Here is a 27,639-nt window from a genome sequence, read left to right as displayed (position 1 = left end):
AGGGGCAGTTGATAAAATAACCAACACAATATCCCAAAGCAAATATTTTATTGACTGTAAGCAATGTTGTATGCTCACGCAAATGTTATCAGTAAGATGTTATCCATTGGCATTTTTGTGCATGGGTGGCTGGATGCAGACAAGGGAATTTTAGGAAGCCCTGCATCCCTGGAACCTTTCTTTTCTACTTGAGTGTTTTTCTTTTTTCTTTTTCTTTTTTTTTTTAAGTTTTGCAGACCACCATATACTCTGGATTTGGTCTCATTTTTCCGTGCTCTAAAATCAACTTTTTTTTTTTGGAGAGGGAGTTTTGCTCTTGTTGCCCAGGCTGGAGTGCAGTGGCATGATCTCGGCTCACCACAACCTCTGCTTCTCGGGTTCAAGCTATTCTCCTGCGTCAACCTCCCGAGTAACTGGGATTACAGGCATGCGCCACCATGCCCAGGTAATTTTGTATTTTTTGTAGGGACAGGGTTTCTCCATGTTGGTCAGGCTGGTCTCGAACTCCCAACCTCAGGTGATCCACCTGCCTTGGCCTCCCAAAGTGCTGGGATTACAGGCATGAGCCACCGTTCCCGGCCAAATCAACTCTTTTACCTTTAGATTATCAAATAACTAGTCCCCCGCCCATGGGTACTGGATTTTGCTACCTTTTAGGGCTATGCTTCACCCATGTTCTGGAAACCCACACAAATAATGGATATTAGTTTTGACAGTACTTTAGCTTGATCTGCTTTATATACTGTCATTGCCTTTGTCACAATTAGTTAATAGAGTCCACTTTTTTTTTTTTTTTTTTTTTTTGAGAGAGAGATTGAGAAAGGGTCTTACTCTGTCACCCAGGCTGGAGTGCAGTGGCCCGATCTCGGCTCACTGCAGCCTTGACCTCCCAGGCTCAGGTGATCCTCCCACCTCAGCCTTCCAAGTAGCTGGGATTACAGGCGCACACCACCACACCTGGCTAATGTGTGTGTGTGTGTGTGTGTGTGTGTGTGTGTGTGTGTAGAGATGGGGTTTCACCATGTTGCCGAGGCTGGTCTCAAACTCCTGGACTCAAGAGATCCTCTCACCTTGGCTTCACAAATTGCTAGGATTACAGGCATAAGCCACCTCACCTAGCCTAGAGTCCACTTTTGAATGTGTCTTATGACAGCAAAAATTCTTATTCATTATGCTGTACTACTTGCATAAGAACAACTGCATTACAATCATCAGAATGATTTATTCTTTCCTAATTAACATACATCATATCTCTATACAAGCAGAATCATGAAAATATATGGCAATTTGTGGAATAGTTTCCCTTAACCAGCCTTTAAGTAAGGGACTTCCCAGCTTTTTTGATTACTCACCTTTATCACCCCAAATTTTTATCACTCCTAAAATAAGTATTTATAAACTACATTATTTACCACTGTATTGGTCACATATTATAAAGCATGCACAGGCCAGGTGTGGTGTCTCACGCTAGTAATCCCAGCACTTTGGGAGGCCGAGGCAGCCTGGGCAACATGGTGAAACCCCATCTCTACCAAAAATAAAAACAAATTAGCCAGGTGTGGTGACTTGTGCCTGCGATCCCAGCTACCGGGGAGGCTGAGGTGGGAGAATTGCTTGAGTCCAGGAGGTCAAGGCTATGCTGAACTACGACTGTGCCACTGCACTCCAGCCTGGGTGACAGAGTGAGACTCTGTCTCAAAGAAAAAGTACAAAAATAGAAATAAAGGATGAGAGATTAAATGAACTTTTTAAAATTAATTCTAATATTTATTAATGGTGCAATAACCTTTGCTCTCATTTTGATGAGACCAATGACATGAAGTGTGCTTCATTTAAACAAAATTTTGGTTTATGATACAGCTACTTGAACATCTGATTCTAACTTCTCTTTATTTTTATACTTGATTTTAAAGACTGATGCCTCACAAAGTATATACATTTTAAAATAAAGTATGTTGTTTGGATGCACTTACTAAATAATCATACTCATATTACAGTTCCAGGCACCAGTTATGCAAACATTTTATTGCTGCTCCTGAACCTGGTGTCTTTTACATTTTTAACAAATTGAAAAGTTAAAAGGTGAAACATCTTTTAGATAACAAAACTGTATAGTAAGGGAAATATTTCAAACCTACTCTGTATTGTTTATTCTCTATTAAAAAAAACCTTGACATAAAATATTTTAGTGTTTCAATTAATTTAAAGGCTCCTAGTGTCTTGTAGGCATTCTGGGATTGGAAAACATGATTACAAGAAGAAACTTTAGTTACATTTAATACTAAAATGTTTAAAAACATTTTATTGAACTACAATAGACAAATTATATATAAAGTATACAATTTGACAAATTTTGATATCTGTGTACATCCATGAAACTATCACCAGAATCAATATATTGAACATCTGTCACCTCCAGAAATTTCCTTGTGCCATGTTGTAATCCTTCTTTCTTGTCCCTCTGTACTGTTACCCTCCTCACCCCCTGTCAACTCCTGAAACCACTGATTTTGTTTGCTGTCACTATGCATTTTCTAGAGTTTTATATAAATGAAATCATACAGTGTTATTTTTTTGCCTGGCTTGTTTCAGTCAGCATAATCATTTTGAGATTCATTCATGTTGCTGTGTGTATCAGTAGTTCGTTCTTCTCTGTTGCTGAATAGTATTCCATTGCATGGGTATACTACAATTTGTTTATTCACTTACCTCTTAGTGGGCATTTGGGTTGTTTCCAGATTTGGGCTATTACCAATAATGCTGTTAACATTTCCATGCAAATCTGTGTGGGCATGTGCTTGCTTCCCCCCGCCCCTTTTGAGGTGGAGTCTCGCTCTGTTGCCCAGGCTGGAGTGCAGTGGCGTGATTTCAGCTCACTGCAACCTCCACCTCCCAGGTTCAAGTGATTCTCCCGCCTCAGCCTCCCAAGTAGCTGGGATTACAGGCGCCCACCACCACACCCAGCTAATTTTTGTTTTTTTTTCTTTTGAGACGGAGTTTCACTCTTGTTGCCAAGGCTGGAGTGCAGTGGCACAATCTTGGCTCACTGCAACTACCACCTCCTGGGTTCAAGCTATTCTCCTGCCTCAGCCTCCCAAGTAGCTGGGATTACAGGCACCTGCCGCCACATCTGGCTAATTTTTTGTAGTTTTAGTACAGATGGGGTTTCACCATGTTGATCTGTTGATCGACTGGTTTGAAATTCCTGACCTCAAGCGATCTGCCCACCTTGGCCTCCCAAAGTGCTTGGATTACAGGTGTGAGCCACCGTGTCCGGCCTACATATGCTTTTGCTTTTCTTGGATAAATACCAAAAGTGGAAAGCATGGATCATATGGGAGATATATGTTTAACTTTTTAAGAAACTACTAAGCTGTTTTCTGATACGGCTATACCATTTCACATTCCCATTGTAGTGTATGAGAGTTCCAGTTGCTTCAAATGCCTGCCAACATTTGGTGTATTTGAAATTTGGGTCATTCTAATAAGTGTGTAGTGATATCTCACTGTGGTTTTAGTTTGTATTTCCCTAATGATTAATGATGTTGAGCATGTTTTCATGTGTTTATTTGCTATTTGTATATCTTCTTTGGTGATATGTTTATTCATATCTTTTGTCTATTTTTAAAATGTGTGTTATTAAAAAAATTGTAGAGTTCTGAGAGTTCTTTATATATTCTGGATATAAGTCCTTATCAGATATACTAGTTGCAAATATTTTCTTCCAGTATATGGCTTATCTTTTTATTTTCTAATAAAGTTCTTACAAAGCAGAGGTTTTAAATTTTGACAAAGCCTAATTTATCAAGTTCTGGATCACGCTTTTACGTGTCATGTCAGAAATGCCTGCTTTTTTTTTCATATGGATATCTAGTTTTTCCGGCACTACTTGTTGAAAAGACTGTCATTTCTCCACTAAACTTCCCTTAACCTTTATTAAAAAAATCAAGTGACTGTAAACATAAGGGCTTATTTCCATACTCTCTATTCTGTTCCTTTTATTTATTTGTCTATCTTCATGCCCAATACCACAGTGACTTGATTACTGTGGATTTATAGTGTCTCTTGAAATCAGGTTAAGTTTCAGCTTTGTTCTACCATATGTTTTGAACGTCACAATATATCGTTGTTTTTCCTTTAAACTGTCGATTATATTTTAAAAGAGATTTAAATAATAAGAAAAAAGTATTTTTACCTACATTGTTACCATTGCATGTGCTCTGTATTTCTTTTTGTAGACCTATATTTCTGTGCAGTACCATTTTCTTTCTGCCTCAAGGACTTCCTTTAACATTTTTTATAGTGCAGGTCTGTTGGTGATTAATTCTTTCAACTTTTGCATGTCTGAAAAAGTCTTTATTTCACCTCTGTTTTTGAATAATATCTTGCTGCGTGTAGAATTCTATCTAGGTCGATCTTTTTTTTTTTTTTTTTTTCGCTATTTTAGAGAGGTCGTTCTGTCTTTACACTGCATTGTTTCCAATGATAAATTTGCTGTTATCATGATCTTTGTTCATCTGTATATATATAATGTGTCCTTCCCCAAGACCCCAACCCCACCCCACCCCACCACTCTAGCTTCTTTTAAGATTTTCCCATTATTTCTGGTTTTAAGCAATTTATGGTGTGCCACATGGTGTATTTTTCTTTATGTTTCTGGTGCTTAATGTTCATAGAGCTTCTTGGATCCGTGAGTTTATAGTGTTCACCAAATTTGGGCCATTATTTTTGGTGACATCAATGACATGTATAGAAGGTAGCTTGATGTCCTACAGCTCATTAATTCCTTTTTCTTTTTTTTCAATTTTTTTCTTTCTGCGTTCCATTTTGAATAATTTCTATTGCTATGTCTTCAAGTTCTTAACTCTTTTCTACTGTAATGTCCAATTTGCTGTTAATCCCAAGTAGTGTATTTTTCATCTCAGACATTGTACCTTTTATCCGTAGGTTTGATTTGAGTCTTTTTACATCTCCCATGTCCCCTACCTAACTTTTTGGACATATAGAATGTAGTTATAATAACTGCTTTAATGACTTTGTTTACTAATTCTAACATTTGTGTCAGTTCTTGGTCTTTTTGATTGATTTTTCTCATTATTATGGATCATATTTTCTTGCTTTTGTGCATGCCTGTGAGTTTTTTTACTGGGTACCAAATATGACTTTGACCTTGTTGAGTACTGCATATTTTTGTATTACTATAAATATACTTGAGCTCTGGCATGCACTTAAATTACTTAGATACAGAGTGACCCTTTAAGGTTTTGCTGTTTATATTTGTTAGGCAGGACCAGAGCAGTGCATAATCTGGGCTGTTTCCCACCACTGAGGCAAGACCCTTCTGAGTCCTTCAGCTCGTGTCCTGTGAATCATGAGGTTTTCCAATTTGGCTGGCGGAAACAGGCACTATTCTTAGCCCTGTGTGAATGACAGGCATTGTTCTTTCGAATCCTTTCAGGTAGTTCTTTCCCTGGCCCAGAGTAATTTCCTCACAGGCATATCATGGGCTAATCACTCCTTTGCTAAATACTTGAGTGAAATCTTCTGCAGGCCTCTGAAGATCTCTTTCTCTTTCTGTGGAGCTCTCTCAGGTCCTCTGTCCTATGAACTCCAGCTACCTGTTTTTTTCCCAGACTCTCAGCTCTGTCTCCAGAACTCAGGGAGTTTACTAGGCTCTACCTGGGTTCTTCCTTTCTGTACCATTATCTGGAAAGTCCCTTAAGACAGTAAGCTGGGAAAATCAAAGGGCTCACCTTATTTGTTTCCCGTCTCAGAAATCATAGTCCTTGATTGCCTGGTGTTCAGCGATTTGAAAACCATTGTTTCATGTGTTTGGTGCATTTGTTGTTGTTGTTATTGTTTCAGGCAGGGTAGAAGTTCATTCCACCTTGACATTTTATAATCCCCAATTATGACCAATTATAATTTGTAGCCCAATTTAAATTCTCATCTTTTGAAAAAAGTGTAGACACCATCACATTTCTTGACATAGCTAAATCAGTTTTAAATACCCATGTTCAAAAGTATACAGAATCTGGCATGCAGCAGTGTAAATCTCACATCAGTATAAAACTCATTAATCAGTTTCTGTGTAAAACAGTATCATTTTAACAAGAGCAGTTTAATTCAGGCTTCTTGGTTAAACAAATATATTTTGAAAGACTCTGGGTCACTTTTTCGTGTTCAGTGAGGTATAAAATTGTCCATTGTCTTTAGCCTAAACAGCAAAATACTGTTATTATATCACTTTGGCAGGATATGATAATCCATTAGAAGGTATTTGCAAAACCATCATATAATTATTACTTATAACTTTAGAGAAATAATTTAATACCAGTTCAGCCTTTTGGTCCTTGAGCATGGGTCAATATTTAAGAAAATTTTCTGTCATCTATAAGACTGTGAGCATGGTTCCTCACTTCAAAAACAGTGACCTCTGATGAGTGCATTGAAATTAATCACTATAAATTCATCCATGTAACCCAGACTACTTGTACCCCAAAAGCTATTGAAATAAAAAAATTTAAATAACAAAAACAATAGCCTGAAACTTTAACTGATGTCTAGACAGTTTAACTCACAATTCATCTGCATGCTTTAAAAGAAAATAAATGTCATTTTCTAAGAGCTAGTTTAAGTCTGAAAGCACAAATGAACATATACAAACTGACAAAAATAGGTAACACTTAGCATTCTTTGTGTTCTCCTTACTTTAAGCACTTTACATATTTTAAAAACGCATTTAATCTTTATAACAACAAGCCCCAAAGGGTAGGTACAATTTTTATCTTCATTATACAAGTGAGGAAATTGAGGTACTGAGAGGTTTAGTAACTTACCCAAGGTCACACAGCTACTAAATAGGGAAGGTGGGATTCTAGTTCACGCAGTCTGGCTCGAGTCCAAACTTTTTTGTTGTTTGTTTTATTGACACGGAGTCTCACTCTGTCGCCCAGGCTGGAGTGCACTTGCACCATCTTGGCTCACTGCAACTTCCGCCTCCCAGGTTCAAGCCATTCTCTGCCTCAGTGTCCTGAGTAACTGGGACTACAGGCGCCAGCCACCACGCCCGGCTAATTTTTGTTGTTGTTGTTGTTGTTGTTGTTGTTGGTTTTTTGTAGAGACAGGGTTTCACCATGTTGGCCAGGCTGTTCTCGAACTCCTGGCCTCAAGTGATCCACCTGCCTTAGCCTCCCAAAATGCTGGGATTGCAGGTGTGAGCCACCCACCCGGCCCAGAGTCCAAACTTTTAACCACAGCTCACACACTGCCTCAGGAAAACAAAAACATTTTTCTCTCAGCTCTATTACAGCTCTTCAATTTCCATGGGTTTAAGTTTAAACATGCAAACACAAATAGATTTCTGGATAAAGACATTCACTAAACTTTTGTTGAACTCATACTGTGTGTCACATACTGTGCCAAGCTCCTGGGGCTATGATATCCAGATATAGTACCTACCTTCAAAGAGGTTACATCTGGTAGATGTTTCTAGTTTGAGCATAAGTACAATATATTACCATCTTCACATTTATGTGTGGCCTGCATGCAACACAGCAAAATCTGTTGTATTTGCTGTTCAGGGCAGGGACATTACTTGGTGTTTTCCTAATTCACATCAGTTTTCATTTTGGGAACACCAATTATTATTTTTAATCTGAGTACTATTCTTACGAGGAATTCTGTATTTTTAGTCATCTTTTTAATATTCTAGTATCGTGCCCAAGGTCATATAGCTAAGCTATATGAGAGCTAGGATTTGAACCCAAGTCTGTCTTTCACCACTATTTTCATGATTCTATGCTTCCTGTCAGGTTTTGCCTAGTTTTTCATTTTTAAAATTGGTTTTCAGAATTTGAAATAATTTGAGATAGCTCGCCCATCCCCTTCTTGAAAACCAGTTATGTTAGTGTTTATTTTCATTCATTGTTATTATTTCTCAATCATTAGGATTAGGATATAGACTGGATATATCCAATTGGATATGGAGTTCTACATATGTCCTTTAGATCAAGCTTATTGTGTTGTTCAGCTTGTCTACATATTTACTCATTTTTCATCTGTTGTACTATCAGTAATTGAGAGAGGTATGGTAACTTCTAACTTCCCATTTTATGGTAGATTTAGTTTTTCCTTTGGTTTTGTAAGTATTTGCATTAACATATTATCTTCATTTTTTTTTTTTTTTTTTTTAGCAATAAATAGGTATAATTGCTAAGTAAGCCATCTTTACTTTTTTTAACATTTTTTATTATACTTTTAAGTTCTGGGATACCAGAATGTGCAGGTTTGTTACATAGGTATACATGTGCCATGGTGGTTTGCTGCACCCATCAACCTATCATCTACATTAGGTATTTCTCCTAATGCTATCCCTCCCCTAGCCCTCCACCCCCCGACAGGCCCCGGTGTGTGACGTTCCCCTCCCTGTGTCCATGTGTTCTCATTGTTCAACTCCCACTTATGAGAGAACATGCGGTGTTTGGTTTTCTGTTCTTGTGTTAGTTTGCTGAGAATGATACAAACCACCTTTTCTAAAATATCTTTTTATGGGCACGGGTCCCACAAGGATGCTATATTAAGATACTTCATCTGAATCTTGACACCTCAGGACTAACACAGAACAAGTTGTCCATCTGAGCTCAGATTCTGACACTCATGTTACCTGAGCCGTGATCTTCTCAACAGATCATCTTGCCTTTTTGATTATACACCTGGGACTGAACGTAATGAAGGGTCTTAAGTTTTGTTGGGCTTTGGTTTCTCTATTAAACCCTAGTAGCCACAAACTGGGAGTATCCGAATAGTCATAGCTTTTCTAACTTCACATCTGTCTGATTTTCTTATTATGACTGTATTTGTGCCTCCATTATTTTCCTGAGTTCTAGTTTTCAAAATATGATGTACTATTTACCATAAAAATATATTGCTTGGTTTATTGCATATGAAAGCTGTATTTTTCTTTCATATTTTCCTTTTTGAATTTCTAGAGAACATTAGATGCCATACTGTGGGGATGGTAGTGAGGTAGGAGGCAGGTTTTTTCTCTAAGATGTTAAGGATAGATTTAGTACCATTATGATCTCTTCTTTGACATGTGGGTTATTTAGAAGTGTCTTTTTAAATTTTCAAAAAGTATCATGATAAGAAATTATCATATTTTAAATTGGTTTCTTATTTAATTTCCTCGAAGTCAGAAACTGGTCTGTATGGGAAGGAATTTTTTTAAATTATGGAGACTTGCATTACAGCCTAGTACATGGTCAGTTTTGGGGGTAAATATTCTATATGTGCTTGAAAATAATGTAATTCCTCAGTTGGATATATAAATTTTTCGTATTTCCATTAAATCAAGCTCATTTTGTTGTTCAACTTGTCTATATATTTACTAGTTTTTATCTGTTCATACCATTCATAATTGCAACAACAAAGAGGTATATGTTAACCTCTCATTTTGATGGTCGATTTTTCGATTTCTCTCTCTTGTTCCTTTGTATATTTAGTGATGTTTTATTAGTGGATGCATGTTTATTCTCTCTATGTAGTGATCTTATCTATCCTTTATAATGCTTTTATTATCTTTTTTACTTTTAGATATTAATGTAGCTACCTCAGCTTTCTTTTGGCTAGCACCTGGTTTATCTTTTCCCATCTTTTTACTTTCAATTTTCCCTTCAATTTATGTTTTAGATGTGTCTCTCATAAATGGCACATAACTGGATTTTTTCCTTTTATCCAGTCTGTTAATCCCTGTATTTCAAAGGGTGAATTTTGCTCATATATGAGTTTCATATTCATTGATATACTTGAACTTGTTTTTACCATTTTACCTTTTGTTTTCTCTTTGTCTCAATTTTTTCTGCACTTACCTTTGTCTTCTTGCCTTTTAATTTTTGTTCTTAATTTGTTTTCTTCTCCTTGTTACTGATTCTGCAAGATCCCATTGCAAACAAGCTGGCTGTTAACAGGGTTAGTGTTGGAAACAACAGCAACCTATGGTGGAAGGTGGGGCTTGGGGTGGGATATGGCTTTTCTGAAAGGAGTCAGATTGGCAAGTGATGGGGAAGAGGAGGCAGGGAGCTGATAGAGTCCATGGCTGATGGTCTTACAAAAATCTTTTTACAAGTATAAGACTAGCATGTCTGATGGGACTTGAGGGAAGGGAAGTGGGAGTGTGAGATGAATGAAGGCTTAAATAGAACCCAAAGGGACTAGGTAAAGGAATTGAACAGGCATAAGTAACAGGATTTATGGGTGACAGTGAGGGTTCAGCTGAGGTTGTAGACCAGGAATTATGTAGAACCTGGGTATGGGAGCAGACAAGGCAGGCTAGAGCATTAGCACAGGTTTGGGATTTTCATGGGCAGTTGTGGCAGAGGGATGAAGGTATACGGATATGGAAGGTGCTGGTGAGAGTGGTTCAAATGTTGAGCCATCTGGAATCCAGGATGGGTATGGAGGGAAGATAGATCAGCAGAAGGCAAGTGGACCAAGAGACAACGTGGAGCTCAAGAGACTGTGGTCTTGATAAGGTTGAAGAACAGATACAGCGAGAGTGAGCTGTGGTTGGAAAGTGGGAATTCTTGAATTTAAGATTTCAGAGGGGGCAGTTCTGGTTGGTCAGGTCCATAATGAAAAAGAAAGGGAAGATGTACAATGTTGGTAGTTCCATTTTCTTAAGATACTATCTTCAAGGATCTTCTTACTTCCCTGGATTTTGATATTACTTGGTCTCATTATTATGCCAACATGCCTTTCTCATCACAGTATTCTGCTGCCTCTCCACAGGCACCAGTTTTTTAATCTGCTATGGTTCTCATTTCTAGTGTGCCTGTGCTATCCTTGCTTTTTAGCTGACAGGTAACTGATAATACCTCTTTTATCCAGGAGCCACTGATTTTTTCGCACAGTGTTTCAGCCGTAATCACACATATGGGAATTCATTTCCACAATGCTTTTGATTTGTCTGTTTAGTATTTTATAGTTGCTTTGGTTATAATTCTGCCGCCTAGACTGAGCCTGTAGAGCACCAACTCTAGTGTCAGATTTTCTGGGCTTGAATCCCTGCAATTTCACTTACTTGCTCGTTATTCTTGGGCAAGTTGGCCTAACCTCTTCTGAATCCTCATCTATACAATGGGGTAATAATAGTCACTCACTCTTGGTGTTGTGACAAGGATTAAATTAGTTAATATATGTAAGGTACTTGTTTGGCATATAGTCGATTCTCAATAAAGGATACTGTTGGGGTGACAATGACAGTGATCGCAATATTGGCAGCATATGCAAAATTACATACCAGATAGTGCATTAAGTGCTAGGGCAGATACAGAGGAGAAGATTGAAACAGTCCTTGTTTTCACGGAGGGTATATATTCTCCTTGGTGATAAGAACTAAGAAGACTTCCTCAAGACTAAGAAAGGGTGTGTGAAAGAGGCTTAACATCTTATAGTTCGATAAAGACCAGGAAATATACAAGTTGAGGAAATATTGCAGGAACCTATATAGCTTTGCCGTGTTGTTTATTTTCTCCACTGTGTTGTAGGGAATTAGTAAAAAAAGAAAAATTAAAAATAAAAAAGTGAAAGGGGCCTGTTGTGTAGTTTCAAAGGAGAGGAGAGAAGGTAAGTGTGATTCTCATTTCCTTTTTCACTCTCTGTCTACCTTGGGCTCTTTGGCTCCCATGACTACCAAATGTATAGTTTCAGATACAGTTTTTCTTCCTGAGGTCCAGCCCTGTGTCTCCAACTATTTCCTGGGCCCAGTTACTTGGATATCAAGTATGCAACGCTAACTTAATAGGGTTAAAACAAAATTTTTTGCCTTACTTCCAAACCTGTTTCTTTCATTCTATCTCCTGTCGCTATGAGGGCTGTCACTAGCCAGTCAGTTGTTTAATCCAGACATGTGAACTAGGCATCTTTGACTTCACCTTCTTCATCCTCTCTGCTCAGTCAGTCTCCCTATTCTGTCAATTCTACTTCTCAAACCTATTATGTTTTTTCTTGCTGCCCGGCTAAGGCCTTTATCATTGTACTCCAAACATTGTGATTGGCCCTTTAATACACATTATTTAATTTTTTGAACAACGTTTGAGGTGGGTCGTTTTGTAGATGAGAAACGAAAGGGTCAGAAATAAAATGACTTCTGCTGGGCACAGTGGCTCTGCCTCTAGTTCCAGCTCCTTGGGAGGCTGAGGCAGGAGGATCGCTTGAGCCCAGGAATTTGAGTCCAGGCTGGGCAACACAGTGAAACTCTGTCTCTAAAAATGAAAAATAAAATGAAATGAAAAATAAAATGACTGGTCTAATTATTTAGATTCACAGTTAGTAAATCTAGGTTGTTTTTTGCTGGAGTATTGTAATAATATCTCTGCCTCATTTGCATTGTTTTCTTTTTTGAGATATAAATGGAAGATATGTATAAAAACAAATTAGAACTATATAAAGTAAAAAGTGAAAGTTACCCCTTCCCAATTCTACTCACCAAGGGAAACCAATGATAGCAGATTTTTTTCTAGACCTTTCTCTTTGCATATACAAATATTTAGATAAATTCTTTATACAAGATCTTTTTTTATTGTCCTACAACTACTTTTTCACTCATGGCCATATTTTTGTGTCAATATGTGTGTATCTACTACATTTTTAATAGCAACATAATGTTCCATTATGTGGACATATTGTTTTGTTTAATGATTCCTCTGTTAAATAACTGTTTCTGTTCTTAAAAATAATGTTGCAGTAATAGTCTTGTGCATATAATCTTGCTTGTGCATTTGTATGAATATTTCTATTAGGTAGATTCTTAGAAGTCATATTGCTTGGTTAAGTAGTATACTTATTTTAAATGTATGTACTACCAAATTGTCCTCTGGTTTGTCCTCTAAATCGGTCTTTCATATTATAGATAGAGCAATATAGCTATAATATGTCTTTGTAAAATGAATTTCATCATGTGATTTCCCAGAATCAAAAAGCAACATCAGAGATGTTTGATGGATTTCTATTGTCTATGCAGTAAGTTTTAAGATTAAAAAAAATTTCTTCCAGACAGGATCTTGCTCTGTTGCCCAGGCTAGAGTGGGCCACACGTGATGGTGTGATCTTGGCTCACTGTAATCTCAACCTCACCGGCTCAAACAATCCTCCCACTTCAGCCTCTCGAGTAGCTGGGAATGCAGGTGTGAACTTTCACACCCAGCTGAGTTTTGATTTTTCTTTTTGTAGAGACTGAGTCTCCCTGTGTTGCCCAGGCTGATCTCCCTGTGTTGCCCAAGCGATCCTCCTGCCTCAGCCTTCCGAAGTGCTGGGATTACAGGTGAGAGCCTCCATGCTGAGCCAAAATTCTTAAAATTTTTTTTAAAGTTTTTAAGAGTTATACAGGAAGGGAAGCATCACACACTGGGTCCTATTGTGGGGAGGGGGTAGCGGGGAGGGATAGCATTAGGAGATATACCTAATGTAAATGACGAGTTAATGGATGCAGCACACCAACATGGCACATGTATACATATGTAACGAACCTGCACGTTGTGCACATGTACCCTAGAACTTAAAGTATAATAATAATAATAAAAAAGAGTTATATAATCTGGGCCCAAACTATCTTTCCTACCATTCTTTCCTACCAGGAAATTTGTCCTCTGATAAGGCAAAATCCACCTCTTCTATAAAATTTCCCATGTACGCTGCTGTCTTTCCTCTCTCTATGCAAGATAGAATGAGTTACTTTCTTTCCTAAGTTCTCATAGCACTTAATTTATAATCCCTCTGATAGCACTTAATGCGTTGTACTGTATTTATGTGTGTCTGTCTCCCCTGCTACTCTGTGATTTTCGTAAGGGTAGGAACTGTGCCTTACTCATCTTTGTATCCCCAGCACTTTACAGAATGCCTGTCAGGGTAGTGCTCAACAAGTATTCATGAATTTGGGAAAGATATCCTGGAGGTAGTGCTAGAGTACTAGTATGATAAGAACTTTGAGAGATAGAGTAGGTGGTGGAAGTTTTGAAGCATAGCGGAAAGCTGACTGACTCCTGGGAGAATGGAAGCTGGTCAGGAATAGAGAACTGGGCCAAAACTGGCAGGAGCCTTCATGTGCTTTTCTCCTTCACTGCAGAGACCAGTTGCCTGGTTATTTGGGTTAATAGGCTTGAGATTTGAGAACATTTAAAGTATTAAAAATTGGATGATTGAGGACTCACTTGGTGGAGGGGGAGATTGACTCAGCTGTTCTATGTTCTTTCCAGACTAAGATGCATATACTGAATAACCAGTCCTTTTCCCAGAGTCATGAATAACTTTTTCTTTCTGAAAAATCAAGGACTCTTCATTTTCAGGGCATGATTCGGATGGGAGTAGGAAGAGTAAATAGGTCAGATACTTCTACTTTGTCTCTTTAGCTTGGCTCAAGGGGAAAGTAACCTATTGAAAGGGTTTAGGGCTGTGGGCCTATTCTTGAGTAAATCATCTGTGTGAAATTAGTTCTTTTGTCATTTCAGGCAACTCTGGTAGCTCTCCTTGTCTGGTTGTTTTGAAGAAAGAAGAGCAGAAGAAAAAGTTGAATAAATCATGTCGGAGTTACTGGACCTTTCTTTTCTGTCTGAGGAAGAAAAGGATTTGATTCTCAGTGTTCTACAGCGAGATGAGGAGGTCCGGAAGGCAGATGAGAAAAGGATTAAGTAAGAGTTCCCCAAAACGAATAGGGTCCCAGGCCTTTGACCAATGATGTCTGGGCTTTTCCTTATGTCTCCCACCTGACTTTCATAGGAATTTGTATATGTGATGTTTACCACTACATATTGGGTCACGTTGGGCTCTGAGTTTGTTGCTTCCACAGAACCAAACAGTCTTACTCTGTTTACCTTTCAACCCCTCTCCATCCAATCTATGCATATCCTGAATCCACTTATGCTTCTTTTTTGGGTCTTGGCAGGCGACTAAAGAATGAGTTACTGGAGATAAAAAGGAAAGGGGCCAAGAGGGGCAGCCAACACTACAGTGATCGGACCTGTGCCCGGTGCCAGGAGAGCCTGGGCCGTTTGAGTCCCAAAACCAATACTTGTCGGGGTTGTAATCACCTGGTGTGTCGGGACTGCCGCATACAGGAAAGCAATGGTACCTGGAGGTGCAAGGTGTGCGCCAAGGAAATGTGAGTGTCACCTATGGCTGAATAGAGAGGAGATGAGGCCCTGGTTGTGGTGAGAATTTCTTTCCTTAGCCTTTATTAGACAAGAACCATTCTTTATCCATCTATCGTTTTCTTTTATTTCTTCCCAGAGAGTTGAAGAAAGCAACTGGGGACTGGTTTTATGACCAGAAAGTGAATCGTTTTGCTTACCGCACAGGTAGTGAGCTAATCAGGATGTCCCTGCGCCACAAACCTGCAGGTACTGGACCTGTCTGGAGATGGTTCTTGGTATGGAATCCTAGTGTATTCTGACTGGTGGCATCTTAAATCCATGGGCTCAGCCAGTTTGTGGAGAATCAAAGATTGTATTGTCATCCCTTCTGCAAGCATGATGTACTTCAGGGGATTTGCTATGAGGGTTGTTTCCTTTTTTTCCTACTCATAACCACCACCCTGGCATACTTTTGTTTGTCTTGAAGTGAGTAAAAGAGAGACAGTGGGACAGTCCCTCCTTCATCAGACACAGATGGGTGACATCTGGCCAGGAAGAAAGATCATTCAGGAGCGGCAGAGGGAGCACAGGTAAGAGTCAAGTAATTGTTTAAAGAAATGCTTACAATATCCCTTTAATTCTTTTACTATTCTTTTTACTTCTTCTGTTTATAAAATAATAGATGTTTATTATAGGAAAACTTGAGAAGTACAGAAAATAGTAAAGGAGGGAAAAAATCATTCCTAATCCCACTGCTCATATGTAGACATTAACATTTTGGTATATTCACTTAGTTCTTTATTTTTTATAGTTTGCAGTCAGCTTTCTCAAGTTGAATAGTTTGTTCTTTATAAGAACAATTTGAAGACAAATAAAAATAACGCATACTCATTATTAAGCAACAAATCACCCACATTCCTACTACCCCAGTTTTCACATTATGTGGAAATTATTTCATGTATCTTCTATGTATATACATAACAGGTTGACTGGATGGAAAAACTGAAAAATCCTTTTAATATTGGATCATAGTATAATAAATTAAAATCATCCTGTTTAATTTTACTTGAATTTAACAGAATAAAACACCAAAATAAGATGAAAGAATAGCTCATCTTCAGACAAATGTTTTTTTAAAGTAAAAGATACTAGTTGTTAACATTCCTCTAAGCTTAAGAAAAAATATTATGAAAGCCATTGAGCAGTTGGCCACTTTTTTTAGTGGATTTTTTTTAGGTAACAGCCTTATTGAGATATAATTCACATACTATACAATTTGCCTGTTTTTTGTATACAATGCAATAGTTTTTAGTCTATTCACTGAGTTGTGCAACCATCCCCTGAATCAATTTTAGAAAATTTTCATCACCTCAAAAAAAAAACCCTTTACCCTTTTAGCTATCACCCTCTCCGATCCTTAAGCAATCACTGGTCTACTTTCTGTCTCTATATATTTGCCTATCCTGGGTATTTCATGTCAATGGAATCATACAGTATATGGTCCTTTTTGACTGGCCTCTTTCACTTAACATTAACGTTTTCAAGGTTCATCCATGTCATAGCATGTATGAGAACTTCATTCCTTTTTATAGTCAAATAATACCCATGATATGTATTTATCACATTTTATCTGTTCATCTGTTGAAGAACATTTGGATTGTTTCTACTTTTTGGTTATTAAGAGTAACGCTGGGCCGGGCGCGGTGGCTCACGCCTGTAATCCCATCACTTTGGGAGGCCAAGGTGGGTGGATCACGAGATCAGGAGATCAAGACCATCCCGGCCAACATGTTGAAACCCCATCTCTACTAAAATACAAAAAAAAAAAAAAAAAAAAAATAGCCAGATGTGGTGGTACGCACCTGTAGTCCCAGCTACTTGGGAGGCTGAGGCAGGGGAATTGCTTGAACCCGGGAGGCGGAGGTTGTAGTGAGCCGAGATCGCACCATTGCACTCTAGCCTGGCAATAGAGTGAGACTCCATCTCAAAAAAAAAAAAAAAAAAAAGTAATACTGCTATGAACTTTCATTAAAGGTTTTGTGTGGATGTATGTTTTCTTTTCTTTTCTTTTCTTTTTTGAGACGGAGTTTTGCTCTTGTCACCCAGGCTGGAGTGCAGTGGCACCATCTTGGCTCACTGCAACTTTCACCTCCTGGGTTCAAGCAGTTCTCCTGCCTCAGCCTCTCAAGTAGCTGGGATTACAGGCACGTACCACCAAGCCCAGCTAATTTTCGTATTTTTAGTAGAGACGGGGTTTCACCATGTTGGCCAGGCTGGTCTCAAATTCCTGACTTCAAGTGATCCACCCGCCTTGGTATCCCAAAATGTTGGGATTACAGGTGTGAGCCACCATGCCTGGCCTATTTTCATTTTTCTAAGATAGATACTTTGGAGTTAGTGGTCATTTAAAATATCTACCTGTTTCAATATTTAACATTATCAGTGGATGCTTTACTGTGAAAGAGGAAGCAGTTAGCTTTCTTACATTTCCCTCCAGTTATTTTCTTCCGTCCCCACTATTTGTTACTCAAATTATTTTTCGTTTGTCAGGGTTTATAATATTTACATTCTCTTATATAACCATAAATCATCTGTTTGTTTTATCTGTTTGTTTCCTTTTAGTTTTATACTTAAAAGGATTGTATGCTTACAACCAGGCCTTATACCACAGCTTCTCTATTTCTGATTTATTTCTTGGTTTTCTGGATTTCATCATTGAGGAGTTCCTTCAAGAAGAGCTTGCAGGTGCTATATTTATTGTATTCTTACATGTTAAGAATGTCTGCCAGGTGCCTTTATACTTGAGTGGTATCTTGGCTGGATATTATATTCTTGAGCCACATTTTCTTTCCCTCAGAATGTTGTAGACATTGTTCCATTGTCTTCTTCCATTGAATGTAACTGTGAAGAAGTCTGAGGACACCTTGACTCTTGTTTTTCTTTCTTATGGATGAGAGAGAGAGAGAGAGAGAGAGAGAGAGAGAGATTAGACTTGCCTGAAAATTTTCTTTTCTTTTTCTTGAAGTTTAGTAATTTAACAAGATTATAACTCAATGGTGATCATTCTGTATCATTTTCCCCTATATGTGATATACCCTTGATGAGTTCTTTCTTCATTGCTGGAAAATTTTTCTGTATCATATCTCTGAACTCTTTTTCTTTCTGTTTTATTAGTTAAGTTCTCCACCTCAGAGATACTGGATTTTCTTATCCTCTATTTTTGTCATTTTCTTTTATTAGTGAATGGAATCGGAAAAATGGTGAAAGCAGCTAACTGTGATTAGCCCAACCCATTCCTCCATGCTATTAATTTGGTTTTCAGTTTATTTCCCTTCCCATGCCCCTTTTCCCTTCCCTTCCTTACTTTTTGCTGCTTCTAATTTAATTATTTGAGTAAATTATTTAGGTTTCGATTTGTTCTTTGCTCTAATCTTCTTTCTCTTATTTTGTTTTATCATCTTGTATTTGAATTCTTGCACTTTATTGAATTTATATTATTAGTTCCCCTGTAGTGTAAAGCACTCACATGAAACCTACTTGTTTTACTAGGGTTAATTCTTCTCCAGACACGGTTCTTCGGTTCTTCATCCATCTTGCAAATTATTTTCATTTCTCTCCACCCCATGGCTATTTATATATCTGCCAGACTATTTTACTTCATTTCACTCAACTTTAATATGGGAAGTTTTCTCTGTATCTTTTGTTTCCTCTGATACAGTGTATGTGAATTCTTCTGCTTACCTCAACTTGAAACAATTTATCTTTTCCCCATTCCCAGCTGTACTTTAGTTTAAGGACTGAATATTGCTTTTTATATTTCCTTCCTTGTAACCTGAAGGGGTGGGTGCAGAAGGCAACTTGGGGTCCTGAGTTTTGGTCTCTTGAAATTCTCTTAAATGTCCTGGTTCAGTGCTTACTTGTCCCAGATCTGGGTTAATCCCTTAGCTCATACCAGTGCCCTGGGAGATGACATTTTGCAGCAGTCTTGTCTGTCTCTGTTGGGATTCTACAGTGGTACCTGGGGCTATAAATCTTGAAGACTTCTGTTTTTCTTGACTACTCACTCACTTAATCTGCAAATTGCTACATTGGAAGGGATTACTTAAGGAGCTTTGCTGAATTAAATCTTCTGTTTTCATAGGCATGACTTTTTGAAATCTGTGACTTGAGGCTTTATTTTTGACTCATTTGATTGTGGCGGTGAATTTTTAGCTTTTGTATGGTGTGTGTGTTTTTTCCACAAACTTTCACTCACCCAAAGGGAAATGACTTTATCATGTTTCATATGATTGTTGAAAAACAGTATAGAAATGTATAAAGTAAGTCCTCCAGTAACCTCACTGCTTCTTCCTCAGATAATTATCGTTAATAGTTGTGAATAGTTTTGGCATATGGACTACCAAACTGTCTAAATATACATATATGGGTTGGGTTCCTAAGTTTTTAATTTCTTATTTTTTAAAAAAGGATGATCCTATATACATGTTAAGTGAAAAAAAGTGAAAGAAAAAGAACTTTAAAAACTCAATAATATAGCCAATCCCATAGAAAATGCACAAAATATTTGAACAGACATTTCACCAAAGACAATATAGAGATGTCAGATAAGCACATGAAAAGATGCTCAACACCTTTAGTCATTAAATAAATTTGAACTAAAAATCACAATAAGATACTACTACATACCCACTAGAATGACTAAAATTAAAAAGACTAACCATGCCAATTGTTGGTGAGGATGTAAAACAACTGGATTTAAAAAAATTTTTCTTTTCTACATTTCCTCCTTGCTATTATAAACAACTAGAATTCTTGTACACTGCTGGTGGGAATGTACAATGGCATAGCTAATTTGAAAAGCAGTTAGCAGTATTTTAAAAAGTTTGTTGTGCAGCTACCTTGTGATGAAGTCATTTCATTCCTGGGTATTTACTTAAGAGAAGGGAAAATGTATGTTTGTACAAAGACTTCTATGTGAATGTTTATGGCAGCTTTGTTTGTAATAGCCCAACCCTGGAAATAACCCAAATGTCCATCAGGAGGTGAATGGATAACCGATTTGTTTATATGATGGAATACTACTCAGCAGTGGAAAAAATGAACTATTGATACATGCAACAACATGAATGAATCTCAGAACAATCATGCTGAGTGAAAGAAGCCAAGCAGTAAAGAGTACATACTGTATATGGTTCTGTTTGTATAAAAATCTAGAAAATACAAACTAGAAAGCAGTGACAGAAAGCAAATCAACACTTACAGGAAGGGTGGGAGGGATTAGAAAGGGGCAGGAGGAAACCTTTGAGAGTGATAGATATGTTCATTAACTTAATTCTGGTGATAGTTTCGCAGATATCTACATTTGTCAAAATGTCACGTTGCACACTTGAACGTGTGCAGCCTATTTTTGTCAGTTATTACTCAAAGTGTAAAAGAAAAGAATTGTAGAAAGATATAACATGAACATCTTTTTGTGTCAGCACCAAGGATCTGTTTCATTCTTTTGACATCTGTATGATGTTTCATTGTATATATGGACTGTGATTTTTATCTGCACAGCCTTGGATGGGTGACTCATCTGTTCCAGGTGATGAGGCCCCCTTTTTTCTTTGTGAGTTAGGGATAAGAATGGCTTTTATTTGCTGAACCTGATTAACACATCTGACATCATCAGTCAGAATGTAATTTCTGAAACCTACTGCTTCTGGTTGTCTGTGATCTCTTGTCTCATTGGACCCAGAAGACTCTTATTTATCCTAAACATGAAAACAGATTAAGTGACCATAAATGATCTTTCCCATGAAATTATGGAGCCTCAGAGATAATTTAATTCAACCACTTTATTTTTGCAGAAAAGAAAGCAGGATAAGTGATTTACCTGAGATCATACAGATAGTTAGAGCCCAGGGCTCCCATCTCTTAGTCTATTTTTTACTGCACAGATGTCAAATAATTGCTTTTTTGCCCTTGGGTTGTTTGTATTAGCTCGGATTGGTATGTATTAATCTTTTGGAAAAAAATACAAGCAAAAAACATTCTCCATGGGCCATCGTTAAAAGTACCTCGCTGGAGGAATGGTTCTGCTTGGGTTTTTTTGGTGGGGGTGGGGGTGGGGTTGGGGGCAAAAGGGGAAAAAGGACAATTCTAAAGTAAAAAGTGAAATCAAGCCCCCCTGCTATGTCTTGTACTATACAGCTAATACATCTTTCAAGGAATGACCGACATTTCACCTCTTGCAAGTCCTAGGATTTCAACCCTGCTGTCTGTTTTCACAGAACTATTTCAAACATCATGTGCCAACTTGGAGAGTTTATTCGTTACTGGCTAAGACATTATATATTTTGGTTACTTCATTCTTTGTGCATCTATTTGTTTGTTTGTTTGACAAATATCTATGGATGCCTACTATGTGTCAGGCATTGTTTTAGACCCTGAGATACACTGGTGAATACAAGGCCCCTTGTTTGTGGGGCTTAGATTTCTGGGGTGGGAGATAAACAGATAGTCAAGTAAATGTATGGTATTTCAGATGTTGACAAGTGCTGTGGAGAAAATGAAGTAGACCAAAGGTATAGGGAGTGCCAGGAATGAATGTGTGTACATATACTGTTTTCTTTAGGATAGCCAGGGCAAGTCTTAACAAGGTAACATTTGAGCAAAGATATGAAACAAATGAGGGAGCAAACCCTTAGGGTATCTGGGGGAAGAGCATGTAGATAGGCAAAGAAGGAGGTATAAAGATCCTAGGATGAGTTTTTGTTTGGCACTTTTGAGTAATCTGAAACTGAGTGAGCAAGAGAGGCTGAGGAAGGAGATGAGGACAGAGATGGGGTGAGAAGCAGATCATGTTAAGACTTTGGTGGCACTTGTAAGCATTCTGTCTTTTACTCCAAGTAAGAAGGATGGCTCTGAGGGACACAGCCTTATTTTGTCTTCTTTTAAAAAATGGAGGTAAAATTTACATAACATGAAATCATTTTACCAATTTTAAAGTATAAAGTTCTGTGATTGTTAGTACTTTCAGAATGTTGTGCAACCATCACCATGATCTAATTTCAGAACATTTTCACCATCCCAAATAGAAACCCAATAGCCATTAAGTAGTCACCTCCATTTACCCCAGCCCCTAATCTGCTTTCTGTCTTGATGGATTTGCCTAATCTAGACATTTCATATAAATGCAGTAATGCAATATGTGGCCTTTTGTGTTTGGCTTCTTTCAATTAGCATAATGATTTCAAAGTTCATCCATGTTGCAGCATGTATCAGAATTTCATTGTCTTTTATTGATGAATAATCCATTATATGAATGTACCACATTTTGTTTGTCTAGTCATGCATTGATGGACATTTAGGGCATTTTCACCTTTTGGCTATTAGGAATAATGCTGCTATGAACATTCATGTAACATTTTTGTGTGGACATATATTGTTCAGTTCTGTTGGGTAGGTATCCAGGAGTGGAATTGCTGGGTCATATGATAGTTTTATGTCTGAAAAGCTCATTTTGGCTGTTGAGGGAAAGCCAAAGCCAAGGGAAGAAGCAAGATTAGTTAGGAGGCTACTGCAACCATCCAAGAGCTAGATGACGGTGGTTTGGACCAGAGTAATGGCAGTGGAGCAGTGAGAACAGATCAGAGTCTAGGTATACATTGAAGAGGATTTGCTGAAAGATTTGATTTGTATTGTGAGAAAAAAAGGAGTAACAGATGATTTTTAGCATTTTTGACTTGAGAGATGAAAGAAGGGAATTGCCATTTGATGAGACAGAGCAAAGAGCAGTTTTGGGGGGAAGATTAGGGCTTTGGTTTTGGGCTCGCTGTGTTTGAGACATCCACGTGGAGACATTGAGTAGGCCATTGGGAAAACAAGTCTGGAGTTTGAGTAAGAGATAAATTTGAGACCGGGCATGATAGCTTACGCCTGTAATCCCAGCACTTTGGGAGGCTGAGGCAGATGGATCACCTGAGGTCAGGAGTTCAAGATCAGCCTGGCCAACATGGTGAAACCCTGTCTCTACTAAAAATACAAAAATTAGCCAGGCATGGTGGCACAAGCCTGTAATCCCAGTTACTCAAGAGGCTGAGGCAGGAGATCACTTGAACCCAGGAGGTAGAGGTTGTAGTGAGCCGAGATTGTGCCACTGCGCTCCAGCCTGGGTGACAGAGACTCCATCTCAAAAAACATAAAAAATAAGTAAAAATACATATATTTGAGTTATTAGTTTATTGAGGATATTTAAAGCCATGAGACTAGATGAGATCATTTAGGAATAATTCTAGATAGAGAGGAGGAGCAGCCCGAGGAAGAAGTTTGGACATAATCTAAATATTAGAGGTCTATGGGAGGAGGCAGGACTAGCAAAGGAGACTGAGAAGCAGCAGCCAGTGAGGTTGGAGGAGGAAACCAGGAGAATGTGGTGTCCTGGGAGCCAAGGGAAGTTATTTGAGATATTTGAGGAAGAATGGATTTTTTTTTTCCTTTTTCCTGCTGCTCTCACTAATTCTTTGAGGTAAGGGGCCCAGGAACGATGTCCTTCCTTTGAAAGATGAGAACTGGTGTTTTGAATGCCCAGAGTCATCCATCATTAAGGCGATTAAGCTAAAAAAAAAGAATTCTGGTCACCTGAATACTGTCTTCTAGACATACTGCTTATTTATGGATATATCTCAGTCCCACTGAGGGCATTTATTCAGTAATTCAGTCAATAAAAATTCTTGAGTGCATACTCTATGCTAGTGTCTTTTCAAGGCACTGGGAACACATCAGTAAATGAGATAGGTGGTCACTGATCCTATGGAACTTTGTTGAATGGAGGAGAAAGACATTAATTTGTTTAAATTATTGAACCAATTAAATCGTTTGTTTAAAATACATAAATAGTTACATATGTGGTGACTGTTACTAAGAAATTAGGATGCTATGGGAGCGCAGAGAAAGGTTACTAATCCAGACTTAGGATGGGGGCATGGCCAGAGAGATCTGGAGGAATTGACATATAAGGAGAGACCTGAAGAAGGAGTAGATTGAGCCAGGTGAAAAAAAGTGGCCATTGTGAAAAGAATATCTTAGACAGATAAAAGAGGGAAGATGGAGAGCTTCAGGATATTCAGAGAAACAAAATAACTTTGTTTTTCTAAAATATAAAGCTTGAGGAGGAGTAGGGGGTGAAAGATGAGGCTGGAGAGGGTGAGCAGGGGCCAAATCATGAGGATTTTTTTTGCCATGCTAAGGAGTTTCAGCTAAATCCCAACAGCAATGGGGAACCACTGAAGAGTTTTAAAAGTATACTCAGGGCTGGGTGCGGTGGCTCATGCCTGTAATCCCAGTACTTTGGGAGGCCAAGGCGGGCGGATCACGAGGTCAGGAGATCGAGACCAACCTGGCTAACACGGTGAAACCGTGTCTCTACTAAAAATACAAAAAAATTAGCCGGGCATTGGGGATGGGCACCTGTAGTCCCAGCTACTCTAGAAGCTGAAGCAGGAGAATGGCGTGAACCCAGGAGGCAGAGCTTGCAGTGAATCGAGATCGTGCCACTGCACTCCAGCCTGGGAGACACAGTGAGACTCTGTCTCAAAAAAAAACAAAAAACAAAAAAGTACCCAGCTGGGCACCATGGTACATGCCTGTACTCCCAGCTACTCAGAAGGCTGAGGCAGCAGGATTGCTTGAGCCTAGGAGTTAGAGACTGTTGTGCACTATGATGGTACCTGTGAATAGCCACAGTACTCCAGCCTGGGCAACATTGTGAGACCCTATTTCTTAATTAATTAATTTATTATATGTTTAAAGTATACTCATATTTATTTTAGAAAGATCACTCAGGCTACGATTGTGAATGGATTGGAAAGAGGCCTGACTAGAGGCAGGAGAACCTGCTTCCTTTCAATATTGGCTCTTGGTTTTTATTCTAGTGTGCTATTTGAAGTGCCAAAGCTGAAAAGTGGAAAGAGTGCATTGGAAGCTGAGAGTGAGAGTCTGGATAGCTTCACAGCTGACTCGGATAGCACCTCCAGGTGGGGTTCCCCCCATTTCCCTCATCTCTTCTAAACCCAAGTTGTGATTTTGTTCTGCATCATCAGTGTTCCTGACTTCTGTCCTCAGGAAGTTGAACGAAGTATTTTCTGTGTCCTCACCAGAAGTCTTTTAAGTAGCACGTCTACCTATTTGGCTCTGAGCACAGCTTCTTGGAACATATTGGCATCCCTAGTCAGTTCCCCCAGTACCTTGCAGTATTCTTCTTAGCCCAGTAGCAACTGATGCTGCTGTCCCTTAAGAATGAGGGTATGAGTGTTTGTGTTTGTGCAAAGTTGCCTCTCTGATCTTCTGCATTCCTCCCAGGTAAATCACATGTGAAGTGTATCTTCTGAATTTGGTTATTACGATGACCCAAGCCACTGGCTCTCCTTCCATAGAGCTTTGATTCCTGGGTAGAAGGGGAAGGGTAGGAGGTGACTTAGTTATAACTTCTGAATCTACCTCCAGGAGAGACTCTCTGGATAAATCTGGCCTCTTTCCAGAATGGAAGAAGATGTCTGCTCCCAAATCTCAAGTAGAAAAGGTAAGTTTCAGGTTATTGAGCCACCTTCCTTCCTCCCTTCCTTCCCTTCCTCCTTCACCTCCCTGTCTCCCTCCATCTTTCCCTCCCTCCCTCCCCCTCACTCTTCTCTTCCTCTTTCTTCCCTCCCTCCCTCCCTCCATTCTCTTAGGCAGAATTTAAATCAGGAGTTTCAACTAAACACATTTCAGTTCAGATTCATTTGGGAGCATTTTCTAAAGTTTTGGTTGAAATGTGTGAGAAAATAGGTTTTGTACTATTTCTAGGCATTTAATCTTTCCTTTAAGTTTGTCGTAGTTTAACGAAAATCTGAGCCTTATTCTTCTTAAGACTGTCATTCCTTACTCACTCCTTCTTCCTATCCGTCTGTCCTTTTCCATTTTCTTGCCCTTGTTCCTTCCTAGGAAACTCAGCCTGGAGGTCAAAATGTGGTATTTGTGGATGAGGGTGAGATGATATTTAAGAAGAACACCAGAAAAATCCTCAGGCCTTCAGGTAACTGGTTTTCCTTACTGGTCTTTTGAGACTGAAGTTCTGAGTACCCTTGATGGGCTCTTGGTATGAATAAGTCTCTTTGATTTGGCTTTTTTGGTCTTCCCCTCAGAGTACACTAAATCTGTGATAGATCTTCGCCCAGAAGATGTGGGACATGAAAGTGGCTCCTTGGGAGACAGAAGCAAATCCGTCCCAGGCCTCAGTGTGGATATGGTAGGTGCCCTTATATTTTACTTGGTCACTACATGAAATTTTACTTATCTGGAGTTGGCTTTAGTACCTGATATTCTCAATCAACCTATTTAATTATTTAGGAAAAGGCAACATGAAACTTGATACCCCCAAGTTTCTAAAGGAAAGGACTGTCTTTGCTATCTCTTTTTTTTTTTCTTTTTTCTTTTTCTTTCTTTTTTTCTTTTTTTTTTTGAGACGGAGTTTCGCTCTTGTTTCTCAGGCTGGAGTGCAATGGCACGATTTTGGCTCACTGCAACTTCCACCTCCTGGGTTCAAGCAATTCTCCTGTCTCACCTGAGTAGCTGGGATTACAGGTGTGCACCACCATGCCCGGGTAATTTTTTATATTTTTAGTAGAGATGGGGTTTCACCATGTTGGCCAGGCGACCCAGGCTGGTCGCAAACTCCTGACCTCAGGTGATCCACCTGCCTCGGCTTCCCAATTTTTTTTTTTTTTTTTTTTTTTTGAGAGAGCATCTCACTCTGTTGCCCAGACTGGAGTGTAGTAGCACAATTATAGCTCAGTGCCACCTTGAACTCCTGAGCTCAAGCTATCCTCCCACCTCAGCCTCCTGAGTAGCTGGGACTATAGGCGTGAACCATCATACCCGGCTACTTTTTTTTTTTTTTTTTTTTTTTTTTTTTGAGAGATGGGGGTCTCACTGTGTTTCCCAGCCTGGTCTGGAACTCCTGGGCTCAAGTGATCTACCCGCCTCTGCCTCTCAAAGTGCTGGAATTACAGACGTGAGCCACCACACCTGGCCATCTCTTTTATTTTGTAATAAATTGCTGGATATATGGCTGGGGCTCAAATAAATGCTTCTTTTGATTAAAATGTAAAGAGGGTTGGGGAAAGTCAAATGGAAAAGAGTTATAGCTTCTATGAAAAACATTAAATATTCTTATCTTATTCTTTTGAGATATGAGAAGGATGGTTGGAATAGAGCTGGGAACCCTGAAATGGGAAGACATGTAAAAAGAAGGATATGAGGCCGGGCACGGTGGCTCACGCCTGTGATGTCAGCACTTTGGGAGGCCAAGGCAGGTGGATCACCTGAGGTCAGGAGTTCGAGACCAGCCTGGCCAACATGGAGAAACCCCGTTTCTACTAAAAATACAAAAATTAGCCGGTTGTGGTGGCGGGTGCCTGTAATCTCAGCTACTCTGGAGGCTGTGGCAGGGAGAATTGCTTGAACCCAGGAGGCAGAGGTTGCGGTGAACTGA

General features: G+C 38.8%; 1 protein-coding gene across 3 annotated transcripts in view; it reads left to right on the top strand.

The window, feature by feature from the left end:
- The window catches only part of SYTL4 (synaptotagmin like 4), a 55,599-nt gene that overhangs the window by 13,795 nt on the left and 14,165 nt on the right, over nucleotides 1–27,639 (top strand). For 2 of the 3 annotated variants that reach the window (XM_025372637.1, XM_025372639.1), the window contains 9 exons: nucleotides 13,231–13,321; nucleotides 14,505–14,684; nucleotides 14,939–15,154; nucleotides 15,283–15,392; nucleotides 15,613–15,715; nucleotides 25,043–25,144; nucleotides 25,614–25,689; nucleotides 26,091–26,181; nucleotides 26,291–26,394. In XM_025372637.1, the coding sequence (XP_025228422.1) occupies nucleotides 14,575–14,684; nucleotides 14,939–15,154; nucleotides 15,283–15,392; nucleotides 15,613–15,715; nucleotides 25,043–25,144; nucleotides 25,614–25,689; nucleotides 26,091–26,181; nucleotides 26,291–26,394 (912 nt within the window). In that variant the 5' untranslated portion in view covers nucleotides 13,231–13,321; nucleotides 14,505–14,574. Of the gene's footprint in view, nucleotides 1–11,546; nucleotides 11,626–13,230; nucleotides 13,322–14,504; nucleotides 14,685–14,938; nucleotides 15,155–15,282; nucleotides 15,393–15,612; nucleotides 15,716–25,042; nucleotides 25,145–25,613; nucleotides 25,690–26,090; nucleotides 26,182–26,290; nucleotides 26,395–27,639 lie in introns of all 3 variants that reach the window. The other variant, XM_025372638.1, reaches the window with a different exon arrangement.

This window comes from Theropithecus gelada, chromosome X, assembly GCF_003255815.1.
Source record: "Theropithecus gelada isolate Dixy chromosome X, Tgel_1.0, whole genome shotgun sequence".
Taxonomy (NCBI): domain Eukaryota; kingdom Metazoa; phylum Chordata; class Mammalia; order Primates; family Cercopithecidae; genus Theropithecus; species Theropithecus gelada.
This window is presented reverse-complemented; position numbering and strand designations above follow the sequence as displayed.